The sequence below is a fragment of the Delphinapterus leucas genome, chromosome 13 (genome assembly GCF_059928025.1).
Source record: "Delphinapterus leucas isolate spDelLeu-1000000601 "Yukka" chromosome 13, BTC_Dleu_Yukka2, whole genome shotgun sequence".
Taxonomy (NCBI): Eukaryota; Metazoa; Chordata; class Mammalia; order Artiodactyla; family Monodontidae; genus Delphinapterus; species Delphinapterus leucas.
In genome coordinates, this window is record NC_143141.1 from 60,110,557 (window position 1) to 60,136,512 (window position 25,956).

At 43.9% G+C, this 25,956-nt stretch overlaps 3 protein-coding genes across 13 annotated transcripts in view; 2 read left to right on the forward strand and 1 right to left on the reverse strand.

Moving 5' to 3' along the window:
• Positions 1–918, forward strand: part of COX7A2L (cytochrome c oxidase subunit 7A2 like) — a 16,412-nt gene extending 15,494 nt beyond the window's left edge. Inside the window, exon 3 of one of the 2 annotated variants that reach the window (XM_022573973.2) lies at positions 7–118. In XM_022573973.2, the coding sequence (XP_022429681.2) occupies positions 7–18 (12 nt within the window). In that variant the 3' untranslated portion in view covers positions 19–118. Of the gene's footprint in view, positions 1–6 lie in introns of both variants that reach the window. The other variant, XM_022573972.2, reaches the window with a different exon arrangement.
• The window catches only part of LOC149747767 (uncharacterized), a 135,708-nt gene continuing 109,923 nt past the window's right edge, over positions 172–25,956 (forward strand). The window contains exons 1-2 of the mRNA XM_089923239.1: positions 172–13,629; positions 15,442–15,530. Of these exons, the coding sequence (XP_089779365.1) occupies positions 13,361–13,629; positions 15,442–15,530 (358 nt within the window). The 5' untranslated portion in view covers positions 172–13,360. The remainder of the gene's footprint in view (positions 13,630–15,441; positions 15,531–25,956) is intronic.
• Positions 16,565–25,956, reverse strand: part of EML4 (EMAP like 4) — a 155,182-nt gene continuing 145,790 nt past the window's right edge. For 8 of the 10 annotated variants that reach the window (XM_089923231.1, XM_089923233.1, XM_089923226.1 and 5 more), the window contains 4 exons: positions 23,959–24,046; positions 23,378–23,476; positions 20,294–20,424; positions 16,565–19,388 (listed from right to left, as the gene is read on the reverse strand). In XM_089923231.1, the coding sequence (XP_089779357.1) occupies positions 18,915–19,388; positions 20,294–20,424; positions 23,378–23,476; positions 23,959–24,046 (792 nt within the window). In that variant the 3' untranslated portion in view covers positions 16,565–18,914. The remainder of the gene's footprint in view (positions 19,389–20,293; positions 20,425–23,377; positions 23,477–23,958; positions 24,047–25,956) is intronic. The other 2 variants (XM_089923230.1, XM_089923232.1) reach the window with 2 other exon arrangements.

Consider the following 25,956-nt stretch of genomic DNA (forward strand, 5'->3'; position numbering starts at 1 on the left):
TATCAGCCATATCCTTGATAATTCTTTCTTTCAAGAAATCCGACGGTGTGCCCATCCACCTGAAACGAGGCTTGCCTGACCAAATGCTTTACCGGACAACCATGGCGCTGACTGTGGGAGGGACCATCTACTGCCTGATCGCCCTCTACATGGCATCACAGCCCAGAAACAAATGAGTTAGGCTGCAGAGGACTGGTTTGCTTTTTAGCATAAATCCTTTGAATTTCCATTTTTCATTATTTCTGTAAAAAAAATTTTTTTTTTTAACTTGAATGGCCTATTTAACATTCTTCAAGAAAAACAAATTAAGACAATATTTTGGTTTGTTATGAAATGCACATGGCCTGGCAGAGCTCATTCGACAGTTAAAACTATTGTTTAAAGAAATGCTGCTGCTCTCTGCATTTGGGCTTCTGATTTCCCTGGAGGTTCTGAATGAAGGTTACACACAGTCTCATTATGGCAGTCTGTGCTGAGGTCCTTGGGGACTTTTGGTGGAGTTTTGAGCTTGGGATGGAGAAGCCTTTTTGGATTTGGATGTGACTGAGGAAGGAAAACAAGCTAAGGCCAGGCACATGAGATGAGAGATTTTGAGTTAGTCGTCACCTTGGGGATTTTTCCATCCTGCAGTAAAATGTTAATAGAGATTATTTGCAGTCTGCCTCTGTTCATTGGGCAGTTTGTTTCAAAGGGTTATTTGCGTCATCTCAGATCTTTAGTGAAATTTTACGTGTAATTGCTATGTATTTATTCCACCATGGGAACAGAGAACACCTGTTTAGTGTTGCACTTTAGACCAATGTCTGTTTTATTAATACAGCTGTGACACAAATTCTCCTTTACCTTTTAAAAATGTTATGGCTTTACATTACGATTTATTTTAATTGTGGAATAAATACATGAATGAAAAAAGCTCAAGTTTGAAGTCCTTTTAAATAAGCTTTCAAAATAATTTCAGAACGTACCAGAGGCATCTTAAACCCGAGTCTAATTTCTTTCTTTTTAATTAGACACTAGATAATCTTTACAAAACGGTTCCTCAGAGTCAAGTAACAGGAGGCGAATGGCATGTTCGTGATTACCGTATGGTTCCTTATAAGAAACTGCCTTACCCCTTAGTGAAATGTGCATGTAGCACACAGTTCATTTAGACAGTAATTTCCTGTGTTGTCACAATTGGTGGACTTTACATACCCTGTATTAATGCTGGAAAAAGGTGGAATTTTATTATATAAAGTGGTGGTCTGTATTTTGCCATAGCAAAGAACAATAACCTCTTACTGAAGATAAAATATGGCGTGTGAAAACAGTCAGTATCATTCTCACAGGCTAGGAAACCCTTGTCTGTACAAGTCTAAACTTCCTTGGTATTTCCCCCAAGTTTTTATTTTGAAAAACTTCAGAATACAGAAAGATTGTAAGAATAGAACAATATATCCCTGTATGTTCTTCACTTAGATCACCAGTTATCAATATATCGTCCACTTTGCTTTTTCTTGCTCTCTCAAACACAGGCACACATAATGAATGTATGTACATAACACACACACACACACACACACACATTTGGTTTTTGCTGAATCATTTAAGATTAAGCTATGGAATTGTAATTCAGCCATAAATACTTTAGCCAGTATCTTCTAAAAATAAGGACGTTTAGTTGTCATGTCCCTTTAGTCTCCTTTTATCAAGAAGAGTCCCCATTGTCCTCCATGACATTGATCTATTTGAAAAATTCAGGGTAGTGTTTTGTAGAACATCCTTCGATTTGGATTTGTCTTACTGTCTCACGATTGGATTCAGGTTGAGCAGTTTAGTCAGGAATTCTCTGTATATGGTGTGGTGTTCTTATTGTATCAGGTGGCACTTGGTACCAGTTCGTCCCATTATTGGAGAGTTGAAGTTGGTTAACTTAATTAAGATGTTGTCTGCCTTGTAAAGATACCCTTTCCCCTTTGTAATTAATAAGTAATCTGTAGGGTGATATTTGAGACTGGGAATATCATGTCCTCAGTGGTTTTGTACCCAGTGTTAGTGTTCCTTGGTGATTCCTGATGGAATAATTTATTACTAAGGTGGTTGTAAAAAAAGTGATTTTCTAATTATTATTGTTGATGTATCTCAGTGAAGAGGAGTACTCCCCTTTTAAGAGGTTTTAGTGTAATTTTCTCATTCAGGGTATAACCACCCATGCCATTGTTCATGTTGATTCTCAAATTTGGCCCAAATTTGGCTTCTGTGTCCCACTGACATGCCCCTATCAGTCTTTGAGCAGTTTCTTACTTTCTGACACACAGAATGCTGTCCACGTTTACCTTGTATTTTCTCTACCCCAGTTTCTTCTGTTCACTTTCAGGTATGTTCTGTTTATATATATAGATGCATTTTCCTTCTCTGTCTGTTTTATTTTTGCCTAACTGATACTGTACATTCCTACTACTCATAGTTTGGAGATCGTTCTCTATCTCATTTTTCTGCATTGTATTCCATTTTATGAATACCCCATAGTTTAACTAGTCTCCTTTTTAAAAAAAATTTTTTTAAATTTATTTATTTAATTTTTTTTTTTTTTATAAATTTTTGGCTGCGTTGGGTCTTCGTTGCTGCGCGCAGGCTTTCTCTAGTTGCGGCGAGGGAGGGCTACTCTTCGTTGTGGTGCACTGGCTTCTCATTGCTGTGGTTTCTCTTGTTGTGGAGCATGGGCTCTAGGTGAGCGGGCTTCAGTGGTTGTGGCACGTGGGCTCAGTAGTTGTGGCTCGCGGGCTCTAGAGCGCAGGCTCAGTAGTTGTAGCCCACAGCCTTAGTTGCTCCACGGCATGTGGGTTCTTCCCGGACCAGGGCTCGAACCTGTGCCCCCTGCATTGGCAGGCGGATTCTTAACCACTGCACCACCAGGGAAGCCCCTAACTAGTCTCCTTTTGATGGCTATTTAGTCTTAAATTTTTTGCTTTTACAAACACTGCCTTAAACATATCTTCTTTACATGTCATTTTACATATTGCTGAATGTATTTGTAGAATAATTTCTAGAAGTGAGACTTTTTTTTTTTTTTTTTGCGGTACACGGGCCTCTCACTGATGTGGCCTCTCCCATCGCGGAGCACAGGCTTCGGACACGCAGGCCCAGCGGCCATGGCTCACGGGCCCAGCCGCTCTGCGGCATGTGGGATCCTCCCGGGCCGGGGCACGAACCCGTGTCCCCTGCATCGGCAGGCGGACTCTCAGCCACTGCGCCACCAGGGAAGCCCTAGAAGTGAGACTTTTAAGGCAGAGAGAATGTGTATCTCTAACTTTGATAGCTATTCCTCACTGTGAGAGATGGTGTGGATGTACAATCCTATTTAGTCATGATGAGGGTGCCTGTTCCTCCTCACCTTTGTCAGCCAAATGCATTGTCAAACTTTTTCATCTTTGCCAATCTGGTAATGATAAAATGTCTTTGGTTTAAATTGTCTTTCCACTGTAATTAGTGATGTTGACTATCTTTCTTTAATTTAAAATTTATATTTAAAAATTTAAAAATCTTTTTAGCTTTAAAGGTAAAATATATTTCCTTTTTTGTGAACTATCTAATCATGTACTTGGCCTCCTTGTTTCCAGGTACTTTTTGATAATGCTGTAAATGTTATTGGTCCATCAGGCCGAATTCCTCAGAAGCACTCTACTGACTCGTCTGAGCCAAACGTCTTCTGATTGCAAGTCTCAGAAATTCATTAAAACCAGCCAATGCAGAAAGGGGGATTTTCTAGAATCTGAGTGGAGCTGGGCCGCAAGGCCTACCTTTGGGACCAAGGTGGTTGTCCTTTCTGTTATTCTCTTGGCTGTGCAGCTGTTTAACTCTGTTTCTGTGGACCAGCTTTATCTCTGTTTCTTGTTGCACATGGTAGGAAATGGTTGTCTAGCTCCAAATTCCAGGAGAGAGAATATCATTGGCCCCTTGTGGGTCCGGTGTCTCCCACTGGGCCAGTCAACTGTTTGGTGCCAGCCTATGGGGAGATGCAGTGAAGGAGCTCAGGGTGTCCTCTTCTTGGGTCTTAACTGAAGGCTCCGAGCCTTTCACCGTGTTCTCAGTTAGGATTATTCCTTCTAAGCATGGTACTTTGAACCCTTGCCAGGTTGGATTGTTTACTTAGAGGGGGGCCATCCTCTTTGTCAGTGCTGTCTCGATGAGATGCTGTCAACAGAGGGACAGTTACTCTCTTCACCTCTTCCAGGCCATGTGGTTAGCCTTCACAACAGTGGTCTGAACTCATGTAGCTCTGGGGGTAGGAAAACTCCATGGAGTACCCAGGCAAGGATAATTTTAAGGGAATCAATTTTTAGGTCCTCAACTTCTGTTATATTTCTAAAGTTGAGCTGTCTGAGAACACGCCTAGTAGCATAAGGGGTCTCTTATCACCTTTTCCATTCTGCAAAAGGAAAGCAAACCCTCACCCATTCTAGTCAGGACCATAGTGTGTTGCCCTGCTCTCTGAGGTGCCATGGGGATAATTCTAAATACAAATGTTGAGAATATGAGTCTAAAGACTAAGGAATAATACTTTTACAAGTTACAAGTTTTCTGAGTCTACTTTTAACAAAATTGGAGGAACCAATTGAGTTGTCAGTTGATCATTAAAAATAATTTTGATAACAGATCATTGCATGACTTTGGTGTATAACTCGGGAGTTCAAGGAATTCAGAGATGTTGCTGTTACAGAACTTCCATTGCCATCTATTTATTTATGAGAACGAGGTGTCTCAGGGCTTAATATCTATAAAAATGAAAAACAGGAATGGAATTGGTGCTGAAACTGTCTTAACAGTAAGCAAGATTCATCCCTGGAAACATGAACCTTCTTACTCTCTCTATCAGGATGCATTTCTAGTGAAATTTTGCTCATATTTAATAATGATCAGTATTTATATTCTGTTGTTTCGAAATATGTGCTAATAGCAGTCATAATCATGCAATCCAGAATAAAATATTTTTGAACACTTAGAGCTTATGAGGTCACAGGAAATTTGATATGTTACAGGGAATTATAAGTATGGTCAATAAGAGACTTTCAAGCCTAAAAATGTGTTACATTAGGGTAAAATGTGGGGGGTAAAATTCTAGATGGAGGAGAGTAATGGAGCTACCAATTGAAGAAGAAATTTCTGACTTAAATAGACATTTGTATTTTTAACTAGATGAAGGTAGGTGTCTAATTGTGATGGTATTTACAGTCCACTGGATACATTTATATGAGTGACTTAATAGTTTACGCCATTATTTACAATACACCAGAAACTGTCTTTGCAACTATTTAAAATTATAATGAAAAACTTTAGATGTTAAGCTTACATAATACAAAGGGGAATACATAGATTTTCAAAATCCTTTTAGGGTAAACAAGAGCAAGAAAGGTTGAAATGGCAGCTTTATACTTTTCCTTTCAAAGAAGTGCCCGTTTACCCCTTCTCTGTTTTCTCTCTCAGCCAGAGTCCCTTTCTGGGTCCAACAAGCTTTCCCTCTCCTTCCTGGCCTCTCATATCCTGTGACTCCAGTGTGAAGCTGTCAGTGGCCTGGTGAGGGTGGGATTGACTGTTACAGCACTGGCTGGCTTTCTCTGGTTTATATACTTTTCCTCTCCATTATGTGTGTGGCCCTGGGCTGGCTTCTCAGCCTTGTCTGACGTTGAGGTTCCTAATGCCCAAGTCTTCTCTTGGGCTTTTCTTATGGCTGGAAGCTGTGCAAACCTTTCACTTTCTGGCCTGTTGATATTCAGTAGCTAGAGGTTATACCAGGGACAATAATGATTGACTGACTGCTTAGAAATTCTGATACTGTCTGATTCCAGTGATTTAATACATTTATTTGACATTTTGACTGCACATATCCTGGATTGGAGCACTCTTTAATCTAGCACCAAAGACTGCCTGCGTCGGGGTTGAGAAGTGGGACCCTCTCCTTAGTGCTCCTCTTGTCAGATTCAGTGGCTGTCAACCTTGGTCATCCAGGGCTGCCTCTGACCCACAGTCAGTCATTAAGGAGTTCCACTAATCTGCTTCTTCCAGATATTTAATTAGTGTGCCAAAGCCTGGGACCCCAAGATGAATCAGATACTTTGCCTTTGTAAGCAAACACTGTGATGATATTTAAGGAAACTGTTATAAGAATTATTTTTAGGTCCTTTTCAGGTTGTCTCTCAATCGCTTAGGGTTGGTAAACCATATGGTCAAGAAACTGTTATGAAGGAATTCTGTTATCCTTCACCTGTCCTGATTTGGGAGCTCCATAAGACTGGTGGGGTTTGGTTGCTTGAGGACAGGTTGCCCCCTGGCTGGGTGCAGGTAGAGGAAGCCTGGCTGTGGCTTCTGTTCCGGGACCCATGTTGCACCTTGGCTTAGTGGGTCGGCCCCATAGTTATGAGGGGAGCATCAGCTGACCCTGGCTCTCATTACATGAACAGAGCAACTGGGGTGGCCCAGCCACCTCCTGGCGGAAGATTAGAGGGGATGGGTCATTTGCATTTGCATAAGCCCGAATCAGGAATCCTGACCTTTGTGTGGTGCGGGGGTGCTGTGCTGCTGCAGGATGGGTTGGGATGGCCAGATTGAGATGAGATGCTGTTTGCTCAGGGTCCAGAGTCTGTTAGAGCTCTTTTCTAAGGAAGCTGCTGCAAAATCCTAATGGAAACAGGGCAAGCGGGGTGGCTGGAATAGCATTCTTTAGATACTTTTTTTTTCTTGAGTTCTGTCACAGCCCTCCTAGGACATCATGGCCTGACCTTGTCCATTGACACTGAGCTTTGTCATGGTCACATGGTTGTACCTCAGGGCCCAAGCATAGGTCTTTCAGACTGTCTAGCATGTACTAGCCAGATTGGAATCCTTGCCTACTCCAAATAGCATTATGGTGGGAGTCGGCTGAAGTGCCCTAGGCTGTAAGAAGTGGTGGGGTTGCCTCCCAGTCGGCAGGGAAAGTTTCAGAAAGAAGCAGAAGAAGCTCACTGCGAAAGGGCCTCGATATGGCTATAAACTGTAACTGACAAAATTAGGGACCTGGGTTTTCAAAGGCAGAAAAGGAGAGGCTGGTACTGCGGCCTGGTGGTGGTGGTGGGGGCGGCGGTGGGGAGGAGTGCTGTAAGGGAAGTCGTCTCAAAATAAGGGTGTTTCCTGAGGGCACCTCGCCAGGCAGGAAGGCCACGCCCCGGCTTTTCACACGTTTGCGCACTCTGAGCACTTCAGGCTGTGGCTGTACCGGGCTTATGCTGAAGGTGTTGAGAGAGTGGAGCTTGAGCCCAGGACTTTGGGAGATGGCCAAGGAAGGAGGCAGCCTGGTTGCTCAGCTTAGCCTGGGCCCCTCCCCTCAGGGAAGTCCTGGCAGGAGTTACAGAAGTGCCTTGCCACTGGAGAGGGTGGGGGAAGGATGTAAGATGCTCTAGAATTGGTTAATACCTGTCAGGCTCCAAGCCCATCTTCCGCTCCCCGACACCTCCCCTGCTTAGGCCACAAAACCTTGTGAGATAGCAGATTAATTTGAAAATTGAGCTGCAGCTGGATGAGTTGATGTCAGCTTCAGAGTTCAGTTGTGTTTAATTAAAGCCATCCAGAGACTAAGCCTGCTCCCAGGAAATTATTCTGACCGAATAATTAAAAGAGAATAAAGGTTAGATTTGTGTTTCTGGCTAAGTCTCTGTTGCATTCGGCATCTACAAAACATGAATTCCATTAACCTTTTGTGAACCAACATTAAACTGCTTTCAGTTAGTTGTCATTCTAATTAAAGTAGAGTCACACAGAAGAGCCTTTGTTTATACTTGGTGTCTGTTCCCTTTTCTTCTCTGGAATTATGTCCTTGAAGAAACGGTCATTTGGAAAATCGGTTCATAACTTTATGTGTCTGCCCATCCCTCCCTTAGTCGGGGTCCTGTTCACTTAGCATCAGAAGGAATTGCACCAGGGGAAGTAGGCCGCAGCTGCAGAGGAGGGCTGGGGTAAGTAATCACTGCAGGTGCTTGGGCTGAGGTGTGTAATTTGCAAAAACATGTCCTGCGGCCACGGGAGATAAAATGAAGGACTAGTTAAGGTCGCCTGCCCAGTTCAGGCCAACTTGGGCAGGGGCAGGCCCCGGGGAAGGTCTTCCCAGGAGGGCCTTGTGGGTTGGGAGAGGGTGTCCTGCCATACTGTGACCTAACTCCCCCTGGGCCTCTGTGCTTTGGGTGTGGGTGGCTTCGTTCCTGCTGAGTGATGGGTCAGTTCATCCGGGCCTGTCTGCAGCCTCAGTGTCCTGAAGGAGTCAGCATACTCGGGCTCCGGGCTCGTGACTGCAGCAGCGGGGAGGGAGGCGGTGAGATAGAAGGTCTGTGTCTCTGCTCTAGGACTTACCTATACCTTGTCATGCAGCATATTTTCCTGCATGATTGTGGATGTGAGGTATTATGAGTCTTTAAGCCAACCCAGGATTTCTCAAGATGGATCACTCACTCCAGGCCCCCAGAACTCAGGAGGCAGGGAGAGGAGATCTGCTTTCTTCAGCTTCAGGTCCGGATAGAGGTCAGAGGTGCTGACTGTACCCTTATTTGTGTGTCTTGGGAATGGGAATGTGCGGGGGTTGCTTGCCGGTCTTTGCTGAGCTTGTGCTGTGCTCTGGGCCTAGAAGAAGCCCATAGTGGTCTGGGATCTGGACCAGATGCTGCTAAAAACAGAAGGGGCAGCCTGACTCCACTTGGGAAGATGGTCATGCCTCAGGCTTCAGACCCAGGAGCGCCTCGGGTCTGCGGTTTCCTAGTGGTGCCAGGCGACCTGGCCACGTCTGAGCTGGGGCTTGAAGTCAAGTTGGCTCTTCTCTTTCCTGGTGCCCCAGCTCCCTGGGCTGTCTCTGACTCCTGATGAGCTTTCTGGCCTTCCCTTATGGGCCATCAGGTGCCCTGTTGTCTTTTCCCACAGGGCTTTTCCGTGAGCAGATCTGGGGTTACCTGAGGATTAGCAGCCCATCTCCCTAGCAGACTGGGGACTTGCCCCATCTTCACTGTCAGGAAGCTTTAACAGCATGTACCATTTATTCCGTAATTGCTGCGTGCCAGATTCTGTGTTGGGCAGTAGAGACCAGAGAGAGGTGATGCCGTCCTTGGTCCCCGAGGTCAGAGAATCATGGGCACAACCAAAGTGCAACAGAACTGTCCAGAGGCAGGGCCAGGGTCCAGGAAGGCCAAGGAGTGGCAGGGACACCTTCAGAGGGGACACTGTGGAAATTGCGTAGTGATGCGTCAGGAGTTCCCTGCTACATACAGTGGGGAAGGGCATTTGGCCTGAGGGAGAGGTACTTGCTGATGTGTGAGAGGAGGTGGGGGAGAGGCAGGCTTAGGCCAGGGGCCGTGCCAGAGCGGGCTTGGACTCTAGTCGGTAAGCAAGAAGGGTATGTGTTGGGATGGCCACAGAATCCAGTGTTCTTTTGGTTCTTTTGAATCCATGGTGCCAATATGGAGGACAGATTGGAGGGGAAAAAGACTCGCAGCCTTGGGCTAGTTAAGAGTTATTTTAACAGTTCATTTGAGAGATGATGAGAGCCTGGGGACCAGTGGCAGCGGGCATGGAGAGAGAGGCGTGAAGCCCAGGGATGTTAAGAAGGCAGAGTGAACACAGCCTGACGCTTAGTTGGACATCGGAGGTCAGGGTGAGGCAGGCTTCTGAGTGCTCCCGGGATGACTCAGCCTGGCTCCTGCGTGAGTGGAGGTGCAGGACTGGGGGGTCAACAGGGCAGGGCACGTGTGGGAAACAGTGGATTGCCTGTGAGCCCTCTAGGCAAGGAATTCCAGTCAGCAGTTGTGTCTGGAGATAAGCCCAGGGGTCTGGACTGGAGGTAGGAACTTGAGAGGTGGCAGGACGCAGGGGCAGTGGAAGCCTGGGGTCTGCTACATTGTTAGGAAGTGTATGAATGTGAGGAAATAGAATGGGGGAAATACCAGTATTTCAGGAGCAGGTGGAGAGGACAAGAGCTGTGATGGCTCCTAGGGTCTAAGAACATAAGGAACACAGACATCATGTTGAGTGAAAGAAGCTGGACACAAAAGAGAGCATACCCTGTGATTGCATTTAGATAGAAGTCAAAGCTGGGCAGAGCCAATCTATGGTGATAGAGGTCAGAACAGAGAGGGAGTACTGACGGGAGGGTATCACAGGGCAGGCTTCTGTGCCGGGAACGTGCCAGCTCTTCATCTGGGTGGGTGTGTACACGTGTAGGCAGATACCCCGAGATGTCTGCACTTTACTGTAAGTTATACCTAAAAAAAAAAAAAAAAAATCTTTAAAAACTTAAGAAAGAAGGGAAGGAAGATGGAAGTGTAGGGGAGGAAAAATAATTTTCCTTCCACCCTGTGAGTTCTTGGCTGAGACCCCTGTAGTAAAAGACAGATAAACAAGAGACAAACAAACAGAAGTTTACGAACACATATACCTCATGTGTACGTGGGAGGTACTCAGGGAAAAATGAGCAACTCCCCAAGCAGGCTTAAAATTCAGGCTTAAATACCATCTTAGTAGGGAAAAGGGAGGGAGGGAGGCCTCCTAGGGGAGAGTGCATGAATTTTAGGGAAGATGAAGGACCCTTAGAATGGTGGATGGGAGGTGTGATGGTTTGTGACAAGTGTGTCTGGGTGTGGTGTGGACTCCAGTCTCCTCTCCTGGGATGAGAGTCAATCTCCCTTGGTTGATGAAGCTCCTGGGAGGGGATCTTTTTTTTTTTTTTTTTGCGGTACGCGGGGCTCTCACTGTTGTGGCCCCTCCCGTTGCGAAGCACAGGCTCCGGACGCGCAGGCTCAGCAGCCATGGCTCACGGGCCCAGCCGCTCCGCAGCATGTGGGATCCTCCCGGACCTGGGCACGAACCCGTGTCCCCTGCATCGGCAGGCGGACTCCCAACCACTGCGCCACCAGGGAAGCCCCAGGGAGGGGATCTTTGACAATTGAGTTCCTTTTGGAGCATCTGTCTTTAGGCAGATGGGGAGTTCAGAGAAAGCCTCTCATTGGATTGGCTGTTTTTCAGGTGCCTACAGCTCAGAATAATCAACATACCAAAGTGGCATATTTGGGGCTGGCATGTTCTGCTGCCCTTCAGAAGGAAGATGGAAGGAAGGAAAGAAGGGGAAATAAGGAAGGAGGAAGGGCGGATGGAGGGAAGAAAGAAAGAAACCTGAAGCCGGTGGTGCCTGGCAGGAGAGGATAGGGTTTTCAAGAAAGAGGATGTGACCAGTGTCGCTCACACGCCCAGAGATCAAGCCCTGGGCTAGCTCCGTAGAGTGACCTGGAGGCTGCCCTCCCAGTCCTCCCATGGTCACTAGAATGTGTCCCCAGCGCTGCGGAATGAGTGGCATAGAACAGACCCTAACATTGAATCAGAACAGGGAGGTGCGAAGATCCTCAGGTCAAGGGCATACCTGAGAAATCTCCCGTGCTTGGGTCATAGTTCCCAGCAGTGCAGATGGCCCCTCTGGTTTCCTGAGTGTCCTCCCAGGCAAATCCAGGTGTTGAAATTTGATAACATTTAATAAAAAATGTTATTATCTACTATAATTTAAAAGAACTTCCTTCTGTTTCAATGTGAGGGTTTCCCATAGAAACCACTTCAGCCTGGGCGGCTGTGAATGGCGGCTTTATTAACAGAGCCATCTGCAGGCTTTCCTAACAATCTGTCGCCCTGCTCATGGCTTCCAGTGCAAACATTGTTTATTGTGATGTAGGCCTCAGCCTGTCACCCGTCACCTGGAGGGGGGACAGCCTTCCCTGCGCCCCGAGGCGAGAACAGCTCATCTGCTTCCCTCAAGCCCCTTGGACGCAGGGCCCTCGCAGAGCAGGGGCGGGCAAGAGCCCTCGAGCTCATCAGGAGGTCTCTCCCCTGAGAATCAGATGCTCCCCGTGGGCAAACCCTTACTCTCTTTCAGATGGAGACCAGGGAGACGGGGCCTAAACTTACCTAAACCCACAGTGAAACATGCCCTTTTCATTGCAGCCTTAGGTTTTTTATGTCAGATACCTCACTTGCCCTCACGGAAGGGCTGACTCACCTTCAAGTGGGACTGGTATGAGAGAGACCTCACCAATGCTCCAGGGGCCTGAGGGCTTGAAGCTAACACATTCTTTCGAGAGAAAAGGGACTCTTGGCTCAGCTCAGAATTAATTCATCTTTTAAATGGAAATGTCAAAGCCTGGCAAGCACTCCTGCTCGTGATTCTGGTGCTGAGATATTCATGGGCAGCAAACAGTAGGCCACATGAAAATGGATTTTGCCAGTGAAACCAGAGGGGGCTATCGCTCTCAAAGGAGAAAGCATGATCACATAATCTCAATTCTGCCGCAGTTTCACCAGGGCCTGCTATATAGTGGAATTCTTCTTTTTCTTGTCATTTTATTACTTCTGAGTAAGGGAAGGTGATTTAGCCCAAGCACCTGAGGGAAGGCAGCTATGGGGCGGCTTCAGGAGAGCAGTTCCAAGAAAGGGAGTGAGCATCAGTGACACTCAGAGCAGTCAGAAGGGGAAGCCAGTGAGGACCCAGGAGGAGGGAGAAGGGGTGCAGAATGCCCAGCGAAGGGGAGGACTCCTCTGGCTGCAGGGGTAATGCACTGGCTGCTTCTGGGGAGGGCAAGCAGGTAAAGCCTCCGTGTTCCTAGACACACCTCTGACCAGCGCCCCTCCCTTGCCTGGGGCTCCTCCAGGCCCACACTCAGCTAGGAAGTCTCGCACAGACCCTGTGGGCGCAGAGAAGTGGCAGGGAAAGCTGCAGGGAGCGCCGTTTCCCATCAGCAGTGTTTTATTTGATCATAGATGGAGTACCTGAAGTGCACGAGGACAAATTTTATTTAAAAATTTTTGTTGTATTAAGGCCCATTTTTGTTTCCATATTCCTTTCAAAAGCATAAAAGAGAAGGGAGTTTCTATATCATTATTTAAAAAAAACTTATTTTGAAATAATTATAGACTTAGAGGAAGTTTAAAAAAAGAGAGACTGGTGAACCCTTCCCTCAGCTTCCCTCAGTGGTGACATCTTATATAATGTGTAGTTTTATGTCCAGGAAATGTTCATTGGTACAACAGAGCCATGCAGACCACAGACCTTAATCAGTATCCACCAGTTCTGCCTGCATTCCTGTGTGCGCGTGTGCAGTTCTGTGCGATTTAGTCCCGCTTATAGATTCATGTAATCACCACCACAACCAAGATGCAGCCTGTTCATCATCACAGCGGAACCCCTGTGCTGCCCCTCTGTAGTGACATCCCCTCCCCTCCGTCCCTGTCCCCTGGCAACCACTAGTCTGTTCTCTGTAATGTTGCTGTTTCAAGAATGTTATAAATGGAAATGTACAGCTGGTAAACTTTCCAGATTGGCTTTCCAGGATCCATGCTCCGTGAGGGTAGGGCCTGCATGTTTTCATCGCTGGATTCCACGCCAAGCCCAGTACAGTTTGCACATGTACCCGATGAAGCAATGACTCCTAGTCTCATACAAATTCGCCGGGTTCAGACTGGCTACCACTTTGAAGGTGTCGGCAGCACAACACGTTTTTACTGTAGAGTGAGTGAAGTCTGTAGAAGGAAGAGGCCCTGCCCTTCCTGGTCATCCGACTTACGCAGCTGGGTTAACCGAGAGAGAGTCCTGCGGCTGATGCGGTAAGAGAATGCCAGCTTCTGGTTTCCCCGCTTCCAACCAGGTCTCCAAATCAGCCCGACCCAGTGTTGGCTGAATGGGCATCACTGTGCTGAGATGGGCTCCAGAGTACGCTTTGACCCTTCCCAGGATGCACTCTGGCTTGGTGGAACATCAGGAATGAAACGGGATGACCAGGTATGAGGGCTTTGCTTTTTATTAAATATTTTTCTTCCCTGAGGCCCTTTTAGCACTTTGTCTCCAGCTCCTTTAGTGAGATCCGGCAAAAATGAACTCCGCCAGGGGTTGAAACCTGCGTAATCCGCAGAGATACTGAGTCAACACTGGCAATTATGCATATTCACGCCTGTCCCTGGGTGGCTCCCTAGGAATATCTATCTTCAGGACTGCGTGTTTACATTGCTGAGGGAGAGGAGAGGCAGGATCAAAGCCCTCTGGCTGAGCCTGGGCTGGAGGATTAAGGGGAAGAAGCACTTGACCGGTGAAGGAAGAAGCTACTGTGCTGCTTTTTTGGTGAAATGGAAATTGCTCAAAGGTTGGAAAACAAGGGAGCAGCTTCTCCACACAAATAGGTTTAAACTGAACATCAGGGACTGAGGACACAGGAGCCAAGCAAGGCAGGAAGGGCAGGGAGTCACTGGCAGCCGGTGCCGCAGCATGCCTGGAGGCTCTGCCCCGCACTCCAGTTGTAGGGATGACAGGAGGGGACCTGTGCAAGGGAAGGGTCCCTCCAACTTTGTGACACTGTTCAGAGCCCAAAGACGCTTTTTCCAAAGCCTATTCACTTTCTGTGGTTTCTGCATATACTGGTCTCAAATCCTTCCTACCAGAAGCTCAACCCATTTCCTTCTCTTTTTGTTACTAATAATCACTAAATTACTGTTCTGCAGTGAGCATCTCCTGCAGTGCTGCACAGCAGAGCATGGGGCTGGCCCCAGGAACTCTGGGGGCAGGAGGACCTGCCTTCAAATCTTGGCTCAGCCACTTGCTACTAGGGTAACCTGGCTTCTCATCTGTAAGTTTACTCGTCTGTAAAATGGAGATAATCGAATTCAGGATTGTTGGAAGAATTGAACGAGTTAGTACGTGGAAAGCACTTAAGTGTTACGTTATGTGTTAGCTGTTATGGCTGAGTAGCATTTCGTTCTATGGATGTGTGCCATATTGTAATCATTGAGCACTCAGTTTCTTATTTTCCACATTTCTTGATGTTTTTGTCCTTTGAGATACAGAAGTGGCACCCTTAAGTTTTTCTGCTAGACTTCTGGATTGGTAAAATTAAAACAAAAAACACAAATGTGTTCAGTTCTGTAAGCTATGGTCTCCTGAGGATGTCACCCATGGATATAGAAATGAAACACACTGACGTTTCTAGAGACAATGAAACTTTGTTTTCTCCTTTTGGGGTTCTTTCTCTTTTAGTTTCTTTGTCTACTTTGTATCAGAGGTTACTGTAGGGGTCTATTAATGAGGGTGGGGTCGAAATTCAGGTTTCCTTTGGAAAAGATGAACTGATTAGCACAAAAGGTGTAATATTATCAGAGTCCCTGAGGAGAGCAGGAGTTGCCCCTTTACAAAGGAGACGTTTACTATGGTCCTTGAAGATGCCAGTCCTAGGCATCCTGGACAAAGGCGGCTCTTCAGCAGGGTCTATTTCTGTGATGGGGACAGACATGCAGCGTTGCTGTGGGCAGTGCCCTCACCCTCTCCTGAACTGAGGACTGAGATGACATAGTCCTCTGCTGTTTCCCCGTCTCCTTTCCAAAAATCTCTGAATCTTCACCCACATCTTTTCCTTCTTCCTCCGTTTATAGAGAATGTCGTTCTCCTCATGTAAGTGGAAGAGGCTCCAGCTTTCCAAGTTATAACACACGAACGAAGTCCTGGCGTGGCAGTTATCTGGGTAAGTGAATGCAGGCCTGTTCCTGAACCTCCCCAGCCCGCCCCTTGCCCACAGGGCAACACGCCCCTTGTCACTGCGAGCTGGGGTGTCTGGGGGTGCACTGGCCACACGGGGACTCCTCCAGCAACAGCTCTGCTCTGCTCCACCTAAGTCCTGCACATCTGCTCTTCAGCCCCGTCTCATTTGTCCTAAAAACATGTCCTTGTCCTAAACTCTCATTGTAGTTCCACCTTTAAGCTAGAAACCTAGTTCCTTCTAGAAGTTACACTAACAAACACCTCAGTATATCCAAGATCTAATTCATCATTATTTCCCCATAGAGGTTCCCTTTTTGGATCTCCTTTTTTTTTTTGGATCTCCCTTTTTATTAAGAAGAAAAATCATATTGTTTAGTGGGTTGGTTCTGGTGTCTATCAATCAATCAGCCGTTTTGTCTCTGAATTCTTGAAGGAGGAATTCCTGCCCCAAGACAGCCTCTCACAGGTTAGCATATGCGAGTGGCTGTGAACATATATTCATAGTTAACAAGGATGAATAAGATGATGAAAACCCCATCATTTCCATGACCGTAAACCTGGGAATGTATGGGATCCTCTTAGTCTAACGCTTCATAAAGAAAAATTTGTAGCAGCTAATTTATGGTTGCGGTGTACAGAGGATGTGTCACTAAGCAACACGGGAGAGATGGCGAAAGCGGGACGCTGAGTTCAAGGGCTTCTGGCAGGCTACACCGGGGAGGCAGGCAGTGGAGGCGGGTCAGGCAGGTAACCAGGATCACCAGGATTACCTAACAAACACTGGAGAGAGTGTAGACCTGAAATAAATTAAAACAAAGCTATCCCCTATTAAATGGAAGCATAAATCAGAAGTAATTTCCTCTAACAAACATTATGAGATGGAGTCTGTCACTCCAGAATAGCTGTATCCATAGCAGTGGCAGTGGTCAGCTGGTAAATGTGTCCTGAACTGTCATGTCTTCTGATGACTGGACAGTCACGGAAACGAGCAGCATAAATGAAAAAAGACTCGACACATTTAGAGAGACAAATGAAACATTTTATTTTTTAATCTTCAGAGTCTTCTGCCATAAGACAAGAATGCATGATAGAAATGGCTCAACATCTTCACATGAAACACTTGGATTCATTTTCATTCACAAGTTTTTCTAAAAACATCTACAATTTCATAATCCCACCCACTTCCAACCATTATCACAGATTTAATTGACTGTTAAACAGTAGTCGCCAGCAATAGAGAGCTGGAACGCTTTCTGCGTATTAGTAGTGTCTTTTGAAACTACCACCCAAGATATCACGAATATAAATTTCATGGTACACAGCAACCCCAAAGGTGACTGATGTCCCCAGATAAACTCCCTGCTTATCATGGAGAGTGGTATCCCCCGGGTACTTAACGAAATGCTTTTTCTTCTCCTAGAATTACTTGTTCATCTCATAGTATTTTTCTTGCAGGGTATATAGCACATGCTGACCTGATGATTCAGTCACCACAGCTAATAGGCAAATATATATGCCTGATACTACTGCTGCTCTCTGATAATTAGGTACAAACATACTGAAAAATGATGGGTTGCTTGGAGTCTACCTCCCTTCTTCTGAAGAGAACTACTTTGAGGTTTTTTTTTTTTTTGAACAGTTGTAAACAAAAGGAAAGAGAAATACATGGGCATATATCTATACACAGAGATAACACACTGAGTATTTTCAGTGTGGTGTATGTCTTCTTATATAGAGATACACAGAGTGAGTGTCTACACTCACCCCTTCACACATACCCACACCCTTACATACAGCATGTGAATACAAATGTCGTGAGTGTCCTTGGGAGTTCACTGAAGTTTGTGTATTACCAAATGATGATGAAATACCTGATTTGTATTACTCCTGAGAAGACAGTAGAAGGGAATGACAGTTCTGATGCACTTTGGAATGGCACAGTCACGTAAACACTTGCATACTTAAGACTTTTGAACGCATCCAAAGTTTCTAAACATGATCTAACCAAAAAAAAAAAAAAAAAAAAAAAGATATCAAAACATTGCAAGTTAAAAAATAAGTCTTTTTTTATAATCAAAGTATAAACAAATATATAGGAAATGCATATTTGTCAGTAATTATTTTGAAAATAGGAAACACATACTTAAGAAAAACAATCATCTGACAAAACTTAAAAAAACAACTATCCGATGCATTGACGCGTGCACTGCCCCCAAACAGCAGAGGACAGCCACACCAGAACTGCAAGGCTTACAGCAACGCCACCAGAGAAAGATCACTGTGTATAGCAGGTCTGTTAGTACGCAATTTACAAAAAATGCCTGTGACTATTATTCACACTTATATAAAAAAGAATTTGCAATTTGTTGAGTATTTCATCCCTCAATAATCTGTATAAAAATTACACCTAAACCAGTGAATTTCAAGCACCAATTCAATCATTTAAACTTTATTAATATTTCTGTTATTGAAGGAGCAAATTATGATGAAGGTTAAGCTAAGATTAGCCAAGTTTAATTTTATAGGCGTGCGGTTTCTTCTGTTCATTCACTTGAATGCCAAACATTTGAAAATGTTTAGGCCAGTAAAGGAATCCTTGGAGGAATCCATTACTTCGGAGTATCAATGGTTTAATATACATTAAAAGCTCTTTAACAAACCACTGCTTTCTTAGTTCTAAGATAAAATAGATTTGCACACAGGAAATTAAGGGACTCTGACTTAGAAAAGGCAGCACCTACATGGTAGACTAACAGGCACATCTGGACATCTGCTGGCTACGTAAGAAAAGGGTGTTATTATTTAAGAAGGCAACACCACTGCTCATGGCACCAGTGAAGTTTTTCTTAACTAAAAAATTTCCACTAGACATTTGGGGTGGGGGGGAATCTCAGTAAGAGGGTTTTTTTTGGTTTTTGTTTTGTTTTTCTGATTTTCAGCATCAGAAAAAAAAGTAGCACAGTCTGAGCCAGCAGATGAGTAACAGTGTTGTGATGCCTCTGCTTGTTCCTGAAGAAAACCTGCTCAGATAATGAGGGGTTTATTTAAAATCTATACAACCGCTGTTTTTGTTTCCAGTATTAACATCATACCACTCACGTACACAGTAATTTCTGAGACACAATTAATGTTTCAGTCTTTTCCTACTATTAAGTTTGGTTAATTTTCAACACACATCAAACCGAACCTTTAGGTCGACTGCATTTAAGAGACGGAAGATAAGACTATTGAAAACAGATTACGTGGAAACCAAAATCTCCATCAATAGTGATTCTCCATCACTTCCTGGCCTGTTATCTGAAACTTTTATCACAAGACCACATCATGCAGTTGGAGGAAAAAAGTGAGTCACTCGGAAGTCCCGGTGTTAGGACAGGGGTGAAGGGTCTTGCTGGTCCCCGGGAAGAGCGCCTTCGCTCTGCTCATCACTCATCTCATGGGCTGGCTCTTCATAAACAGGCTCACCGAGGTCTTCGCTGCCCCCCTCACTCTGCTCCTCACTGTGGTCTTCGCTGGGCCCCACAGTCTGTTCCAGGCTGTTCTCCAGAAGTGTGGGAGAACTGCTTATCCTGCTTTCTTCTTCAGCTGTCTCATTTAAGGGCTGGGAAGGAGGTGGTGTGGGAGCATCGGGCTGCACGACACTTTCAATGGAAGAGATGGGGGCTTTGGTGAGCGCAGTATCTGCTACAACCTCATTTTGAGGCAAAGATAACTTTTCCACAAGTTTCCACTGAATGATGCTCATGTCTTTTCCACCAGTTGAAATCAGGTGACTGTCATTATGAGTAAAACTGACATTGGTGACATGGCTGCTGTGGGCACTGTACTTGTGACTGGGAGCCTACACGAAATAAATCAGATAGGAAAATTAAACTCATTCTTCACATGCCTACTTACAGCAATGGAGGTGACTAGGTTAGGGAGGTCATTCAGTTTGTGAAACAGGTAATTCAGATCAAAACCACAAGTCACTGAGGAATAAAGCTAGCAGTAATTTTCTTTTTAATACCTATTTATGTGGGAGAAACAGTAACTGGACAGCTGTACTTTCAGACTGTAAAAAAATAAATGTCTCTTCTGCATACTTGTTAGAGTTTAGTGACTATTCTACTGAGATGGTAGGGGAGAATTTACTAGGTTGGAAAGATTAGAGACGATTTAGTAGTCATAATGTTGATCATGTACCAAAAATAAAATATTTTAATATGTTTAGAAGAAATTTAAAACTACCAAGGTATCGGGCTTCCCTGGTGGCGCAGTGGTTGAGAGTCCGCCTGCCGATGCAGGGGACACGGGTTCGTGCCCCGGTCTGGGAAGATCCCACATGCCGCGGAGCGGCTGGGCCCGTGAGCCATGGCCGCTGAGCCTGCGCGTCAGGAGCCTGTACTCCGCAACGGGAGAGGCCACAACAGTGAGAGGCCCGAGTACCGCAAAAAAAAAAAAAAACAAAAACAAAACTACCAAGGTATCAAAAAAAAAAAAAAAAGGACAATAAACAAAAATGAATAAAACATCAAGTCGCTTCTCTGTCTTCTCCTTTACCTTAATGAGGAAGGATAAGACAAGCACTGCCTGCTTGGATGCTTACAGATGACCCTGTTCCCTCCCCCCATGCACTGTAGTATCACAGACAGTAATTAGTAACCCTATGAATATTTTCCCACCATTGACACAATATATTCCCAAACAAAAATTATCCCCAAACAAAAGGCCCTATAACACTAGTTTTCATTAAGTTGATTTTACCTTTGCTTTGGAGCAGGGATACTGAAACAGGTGGACTTTGCAAAAGTCATCAGCAACAGCTATCACCTTTCTATTGTGGGATCGCACCAGTGCATTGATATCTGTCCCATCAGATCCTTCTGGCCAGACACCTTTGATATGGAAACATGGCGGGGGGGGGGTGTGTAGAAAAATTAGCCTGAAAAATACAACTGCCATGCTACGTGTGTTTATTTTAGAATCTTAATTTTCATCCGTGTTCAAACTCTTAGCTGCTAAATTTCCCTTAAAGATTTCTTAGTGGCTCAATACTTCATTCAAATGATGAGATTTTATCCAAAACCGAATAATAAAGAGACTGAAATAACCTCAAGATGGAAAATTTAAGACTTTAAACTTTAAGACTCAAAAATACTCACTAGTAACCAGCAGGTGGTGCTAATAAATAATTTTAGTTTTAGCTTGTCTCACCTTGACCATAAGCTCCTCCTGTTTAAAGTTTCCAGTTGGAGGGGAAATTCTCAGTTATTTCTGTAGCACAGTGCAGAAACAATGCCATAGCACTAATTCTTCAAAGTGGACTCTGCTCCCTTTCAGGCAGGCACTTAAAAAAACCTCATAGAGATTCTTAATGGAAATGTATAGGCCATCCACTAGTCTATCATGTTATCCGTAGAAGTCTCCATAAACCATTACTTATGTCCAAAGGTTGACACAGCAAATTTAATTATTCTGAATCATTATGAGGCACTGGTGATCATGTTCAACATAATCAGCACAAACCTCTACTAGACTAAAAACATACAATATATAACAGTTGAGATGCTGGCCTCCTGTAGTTCAGTACTGCTCTAGAGAACAATTTTTTTTTTGTAAATTCACTAAAGATGAAACACTTCTTGACTGACATCTCTTAATAAGTAAATTAAATATTGTTTCACTAAAATAACAAGGTAAGTTACTAGCTATTGGCCACTGCTTCAGCTTCACCCAGAATAATGAATTTGTTTATGGACTAGTCAGGGTTATTTTGTTTTAATTTCTTCCAAGCCTGGTAGGCTTCTTCATCTCAGCAGCAGTTGTATTTAGGACGAGTACCCATAATGGATTATTTTTCTAATGCACACAGCATAAAGAAATGTTCAGATCTACCATCAGAGTGCAGGAGAGAGTCCAACTTTTCAGAAGGCAGAGATACACTGTTAATGGAAAAATACCTAATATTTTGGGAATTGCTTTAGGTACTGGTGCCACATCCATATCCAATATTCTAATTACTGAGTATAACATCTCTTTCTAATCCTAACTTTCTCAGAAGGATTCCTACAGATTGGCAAAGACTGAGAAAACTGTCAAAGGACAGATTTCTAGAAATGTCCAAAACATGAGATTAGGAATGATCTCCACATTTTATCTTTAAATAATGTCTACTGAAAATGCCTTTATATGTCAGTATGGTACTGGGATAACTGGACACCCACATGCAGAAGAATAACAACTGTTGACAATGATGTGGAGAAACAGAACCCTCGTACACTGCTGGTGGCAGTGTAAATGGTGCAGTCACTTAGGAAAACAGTCTGGCAGTTCCTCAAAAGGTTAAACACAGAGTTACCATTTGACCCTGCAATTCCACTCCTAGGTATAACCCAGGAGAATGAAAACACGTCTACACGAAAACCGTTCATAGCAGCATTATTTATAATAAGTGGAAACAACCTAGGTGCCCATCAACTGATGATGAACTGAATGTGGTACAGCCGTAAAGTGAAGTACTGATACCTGCTACAACATGATGAACCTTCAACACCTGTGCTAAAGGACAGAAGTCAGTTTCGATGGATCACATAGTACATGATTCCATTTATATGAACTGTCCTGAACATGCAAATCATTAGAAAAAGAAAGAAGATCAGTGGTTGCTGGGAGGTTGTGGAAGGAGGAGGGAGAGAGTGACTGCTAATGGGCAGAGTTTCTTTTTGGGGTAATGAAAATGTTCTAAAATTAGGTAGTGAAGACGGGTGCACAATCCTATGAATGTGCTACCAGCACCGAACTGTGCCCTTTAAACAGGTGGGTCATGTGGTATGTGGGTGGTGTCTCGATAAAGCTGTCATTTTGAAAATGCCTTTACAAATTTGGAAGCTTCAATTTTCACTTGCAGGAAAAAATTGTGAAAGGCAATCTATACTATTATGTAAATGCCTTTCCTTTTTAATTGTCTTTCATATTTATTGGGGACCAAAAGTCTGCTGAATTGTGCAGAGAATAAACCTCATATTGGTTCAATCGTAAATACATTCAGTTTCTCTGAACTGTGCATTAATAGTGGTAACACTAAAGAGTACTAAGTGAAGTGAGTCAGAAAGACATACTATATAATATCACTTATATGTGGAATCTAAAATAGGACACAAATGAACTTATCTATGAAACAGAAGTGAGAGAGTGGCATGGACATATACACACTACCAAACGTCAGGTAGATAGCTAGTGGGAAGCAGCTGCATAGCACAGGGAGATCAGCTCGGTGCTTTGTGACCACCTAGAGGGGTGGGATAGGGAGGGTGGGAGGGAGACGCAAGAGGGAGGAGATATGGGGATATATGTATAACTGATTCACTTTGTTATACAGCAGAAACTAACACACCACTGTAAAGCAGTTATACTCCAATAAAGATATTTTTAAAAAATACACTCTGCATCTTTATTAAAAAAAAAAAAGAAACAGAATGAGGGACATAGAGAACAGACTGGTGGTTGCCAAGGGGGAGGAGGGTGGGGGAGGGTTGGATTGGAAGTTTGGGGTTAGCAGATGCAAACTGGTATATACAGAATGGATAAACTACAGGGTCCTATAGCACAGGGAACTATATTCAATGTCCTGTGATAAACCATAAAGGAAAAGAATATGAAAAAGTATGTATATGTATGTATAACTGAATCACTTTGCTGTACAGCAGAAATGAACACAACATTGTAATTCAACTATACTTCAAAAATAAATTAAAAAAACACATGTAGACTATTTTTCATTTAGAAATTTAAGTATTATACATAAAAACACCACAAATCGCCTTTTCCCATCAAGTGCAATGTCCTTACCAAAGACTTGAAAGCCTAGCACACAGGTGTATGTTGTCCAATCGATGTCCTTACAATCTGATCGATTCCTGATTAGTTTGCAGCCATTTGGAATGTCCCCTTTAAATTTAGAAACAGGACGTATAATCACAGTGCTAGTGTACAAATGTATTTGAAAATGCATCTTGACTCAAACTAGCCACGTTTACTTGTATTTATAATCCATACACTGAAAATGTTAAGACACACTTGAAAAGAAAGTGTTTAACACGGTTTATAAAACTATAAACTGTTTCCCACTGAAGTTGTTTTTTCTTTAAAAAGCATAAATGCCCATCCATTGTACTCCTTCCTGCCTCCAGGGAAAGTTGTTAAATACAGAACCATTCCGAGCAGGATCAGTCCCCCTGAATAATTTCTCATGACATTCAAGTGAACTCATTACTTTGAGATTCTCATTCCTTAGCCAGCTCCAAGTAGCACATGCTTCTTCAGGTTAGAGGGGCCAGTGTGCAGTGGCTGCACAATTCAGATTCCATGCAGCCTGCTCTTTACTGCCCCTGACAGACACATCTCGGCCGTATGTAATCATTCATACTTACAGTACAGAATCTCATAGTCTCCCGAGTTAGACATTATGTACTTGTTGTCTGGAGACCAGTCAAGGTGTGTGATATAGCTGGAATGTCCCTAGGAAGTAACACATCAACTATTAGAAAGCGTTTAGAGTTCTGAATGATAGTCTCATAGTAGCCAGTACTGTCTTCTGCGTAGCCATTCACTGGGAATTCCTGAAGTAGAGAGAGCAGTACCACGGCCTCTGGAACTGAACAGGGCTCAGAACAGGTCTTTGGTTCTTTTTCACACTATCTTGTTGGGAGCTAGAACTGTGGAACTGAAGAGATCTGACCACAGTGGAAACGGTAGGCACTTGGAACCTGCGAGTATCCTGCTGGTCTCTCCATTTTGATACCAGCACCAAGTACTACCTGTGCTACACTTGCAAGAAAGACAGTCTCTTAAAAGACACTGAAACAGATACCACAACCTCGGGCCTTATTTCAAGTCACTAGTGTCCCTAATTAGAGTGACTTCCTTTTTGATAATGAAGTATTGGTTCCATGTTGTGTACAAAAAGTACAGTTTTCCTGGGCTGCTTCTTCAGTACCCATGGCACATGGAGGTCTAAAAAACTATCTCCAAAGAATATTTTTTGGGAAAAGTTATCCAACATCACACTCCCTCCAAACAGCTGGATCCAATAATCATCTGACTCCTCAAACAAGAAGACAGGGATCTTTTTCTGCCTAGGTTTTTACTAACACCAGGAATTCGAACAAAAAAATTACCAAATGCCATATTTTGTTGGCTTCACGTGTAATTTGATTATTTCCAATAAACTGCAGATAAATCACACAGGTCTTACAGTTTACACCAAAGCTGACAGAGCCTCAAAAATCACTTTTATCTCCTACACTCTGTATTAAAACATTTAATTTCAATTGTACATTTTGAATTACTAGCTTTCTGCTCACATGGTTTTTATTTTATTTTTTTTGCGGTACGCGGGCCTCTCACCGTTGTGGCCTCTCCCGTTGCGGAGCACAGGCTCCAGACGTGCAGGCTCAGCGGCCATGGCTCACGGGCCCAGCCGCTCCGCGGCATGTGGGATCTTCCCGGGCCGGGGCACGAACCCGTGTCCCCTGCATCGGCAGGTGGACTCTCAACCACTGCGCCACCAGGGAAGCCCATGGTTTTTATTTTTAAAGTTAATAAATTCAAAATACCTTAGGTGTAGTTTTCAATGATTTTCACAAAGTATTTTAATTATTCCAGTAGCCTTCTGAAGTCAAATGACATATCCTAAAACCTCTCTGGAGCTATATCTCCACAAAAGTGCTGCATGGCAAATACCCACATTTATACACTTAAATGAATTTAAATTATGTGAATTTGTGACCTGTAAAGCTTCCTGAAGTCACTGGAGATTAGCTGGTATGTCAGCAAACAGGTTGGGAGTCACTTGCTAGGCATGTGGGAGACCTCCCAACTTAACAAGAAATCAATTTCAATGCCAGAAAGACACATGTGGTTCTTGGGTATTTTCTGAATATGGCAGGAGGGTGGGGTTCACACAGATCTTTTCCATAGTGTTCATGGATCTGATGCCTGGCTCTGGAATCCAGAGAAGCCAGGCTTCTAAGATAAGAAAACTGGTGCTACATGAATGAAGGATTTAACCAGATTAATCATGTCAAAGTGTTTGAATCTTTGTGAAAATACTTTAATAGTATTATTTAGAAAAGCATCAAAAGCGACGTATGGATACATAACATGCATGTAATTCGTATCTGTGTTGGACACAACATATTTAGGTGGTAAATCAATATAAAGTATTCTCAAAAAGGACTCGAGTAGGAAAAGCCCCCAAATTTAGAAAAGACCTTGGGGAAAGTTATCAATTTATATTGGAAAACGAAGTGAGTATTTTTTCGCTGATGTGGAGTCCAATAAACAAGCAAAGAAAAGAGCAGATGCAACTGTCTGTCGGGAGTCTATGGTGCTGCCTTCCCAGACCACCTCAGAGGACCCTTGTCTCA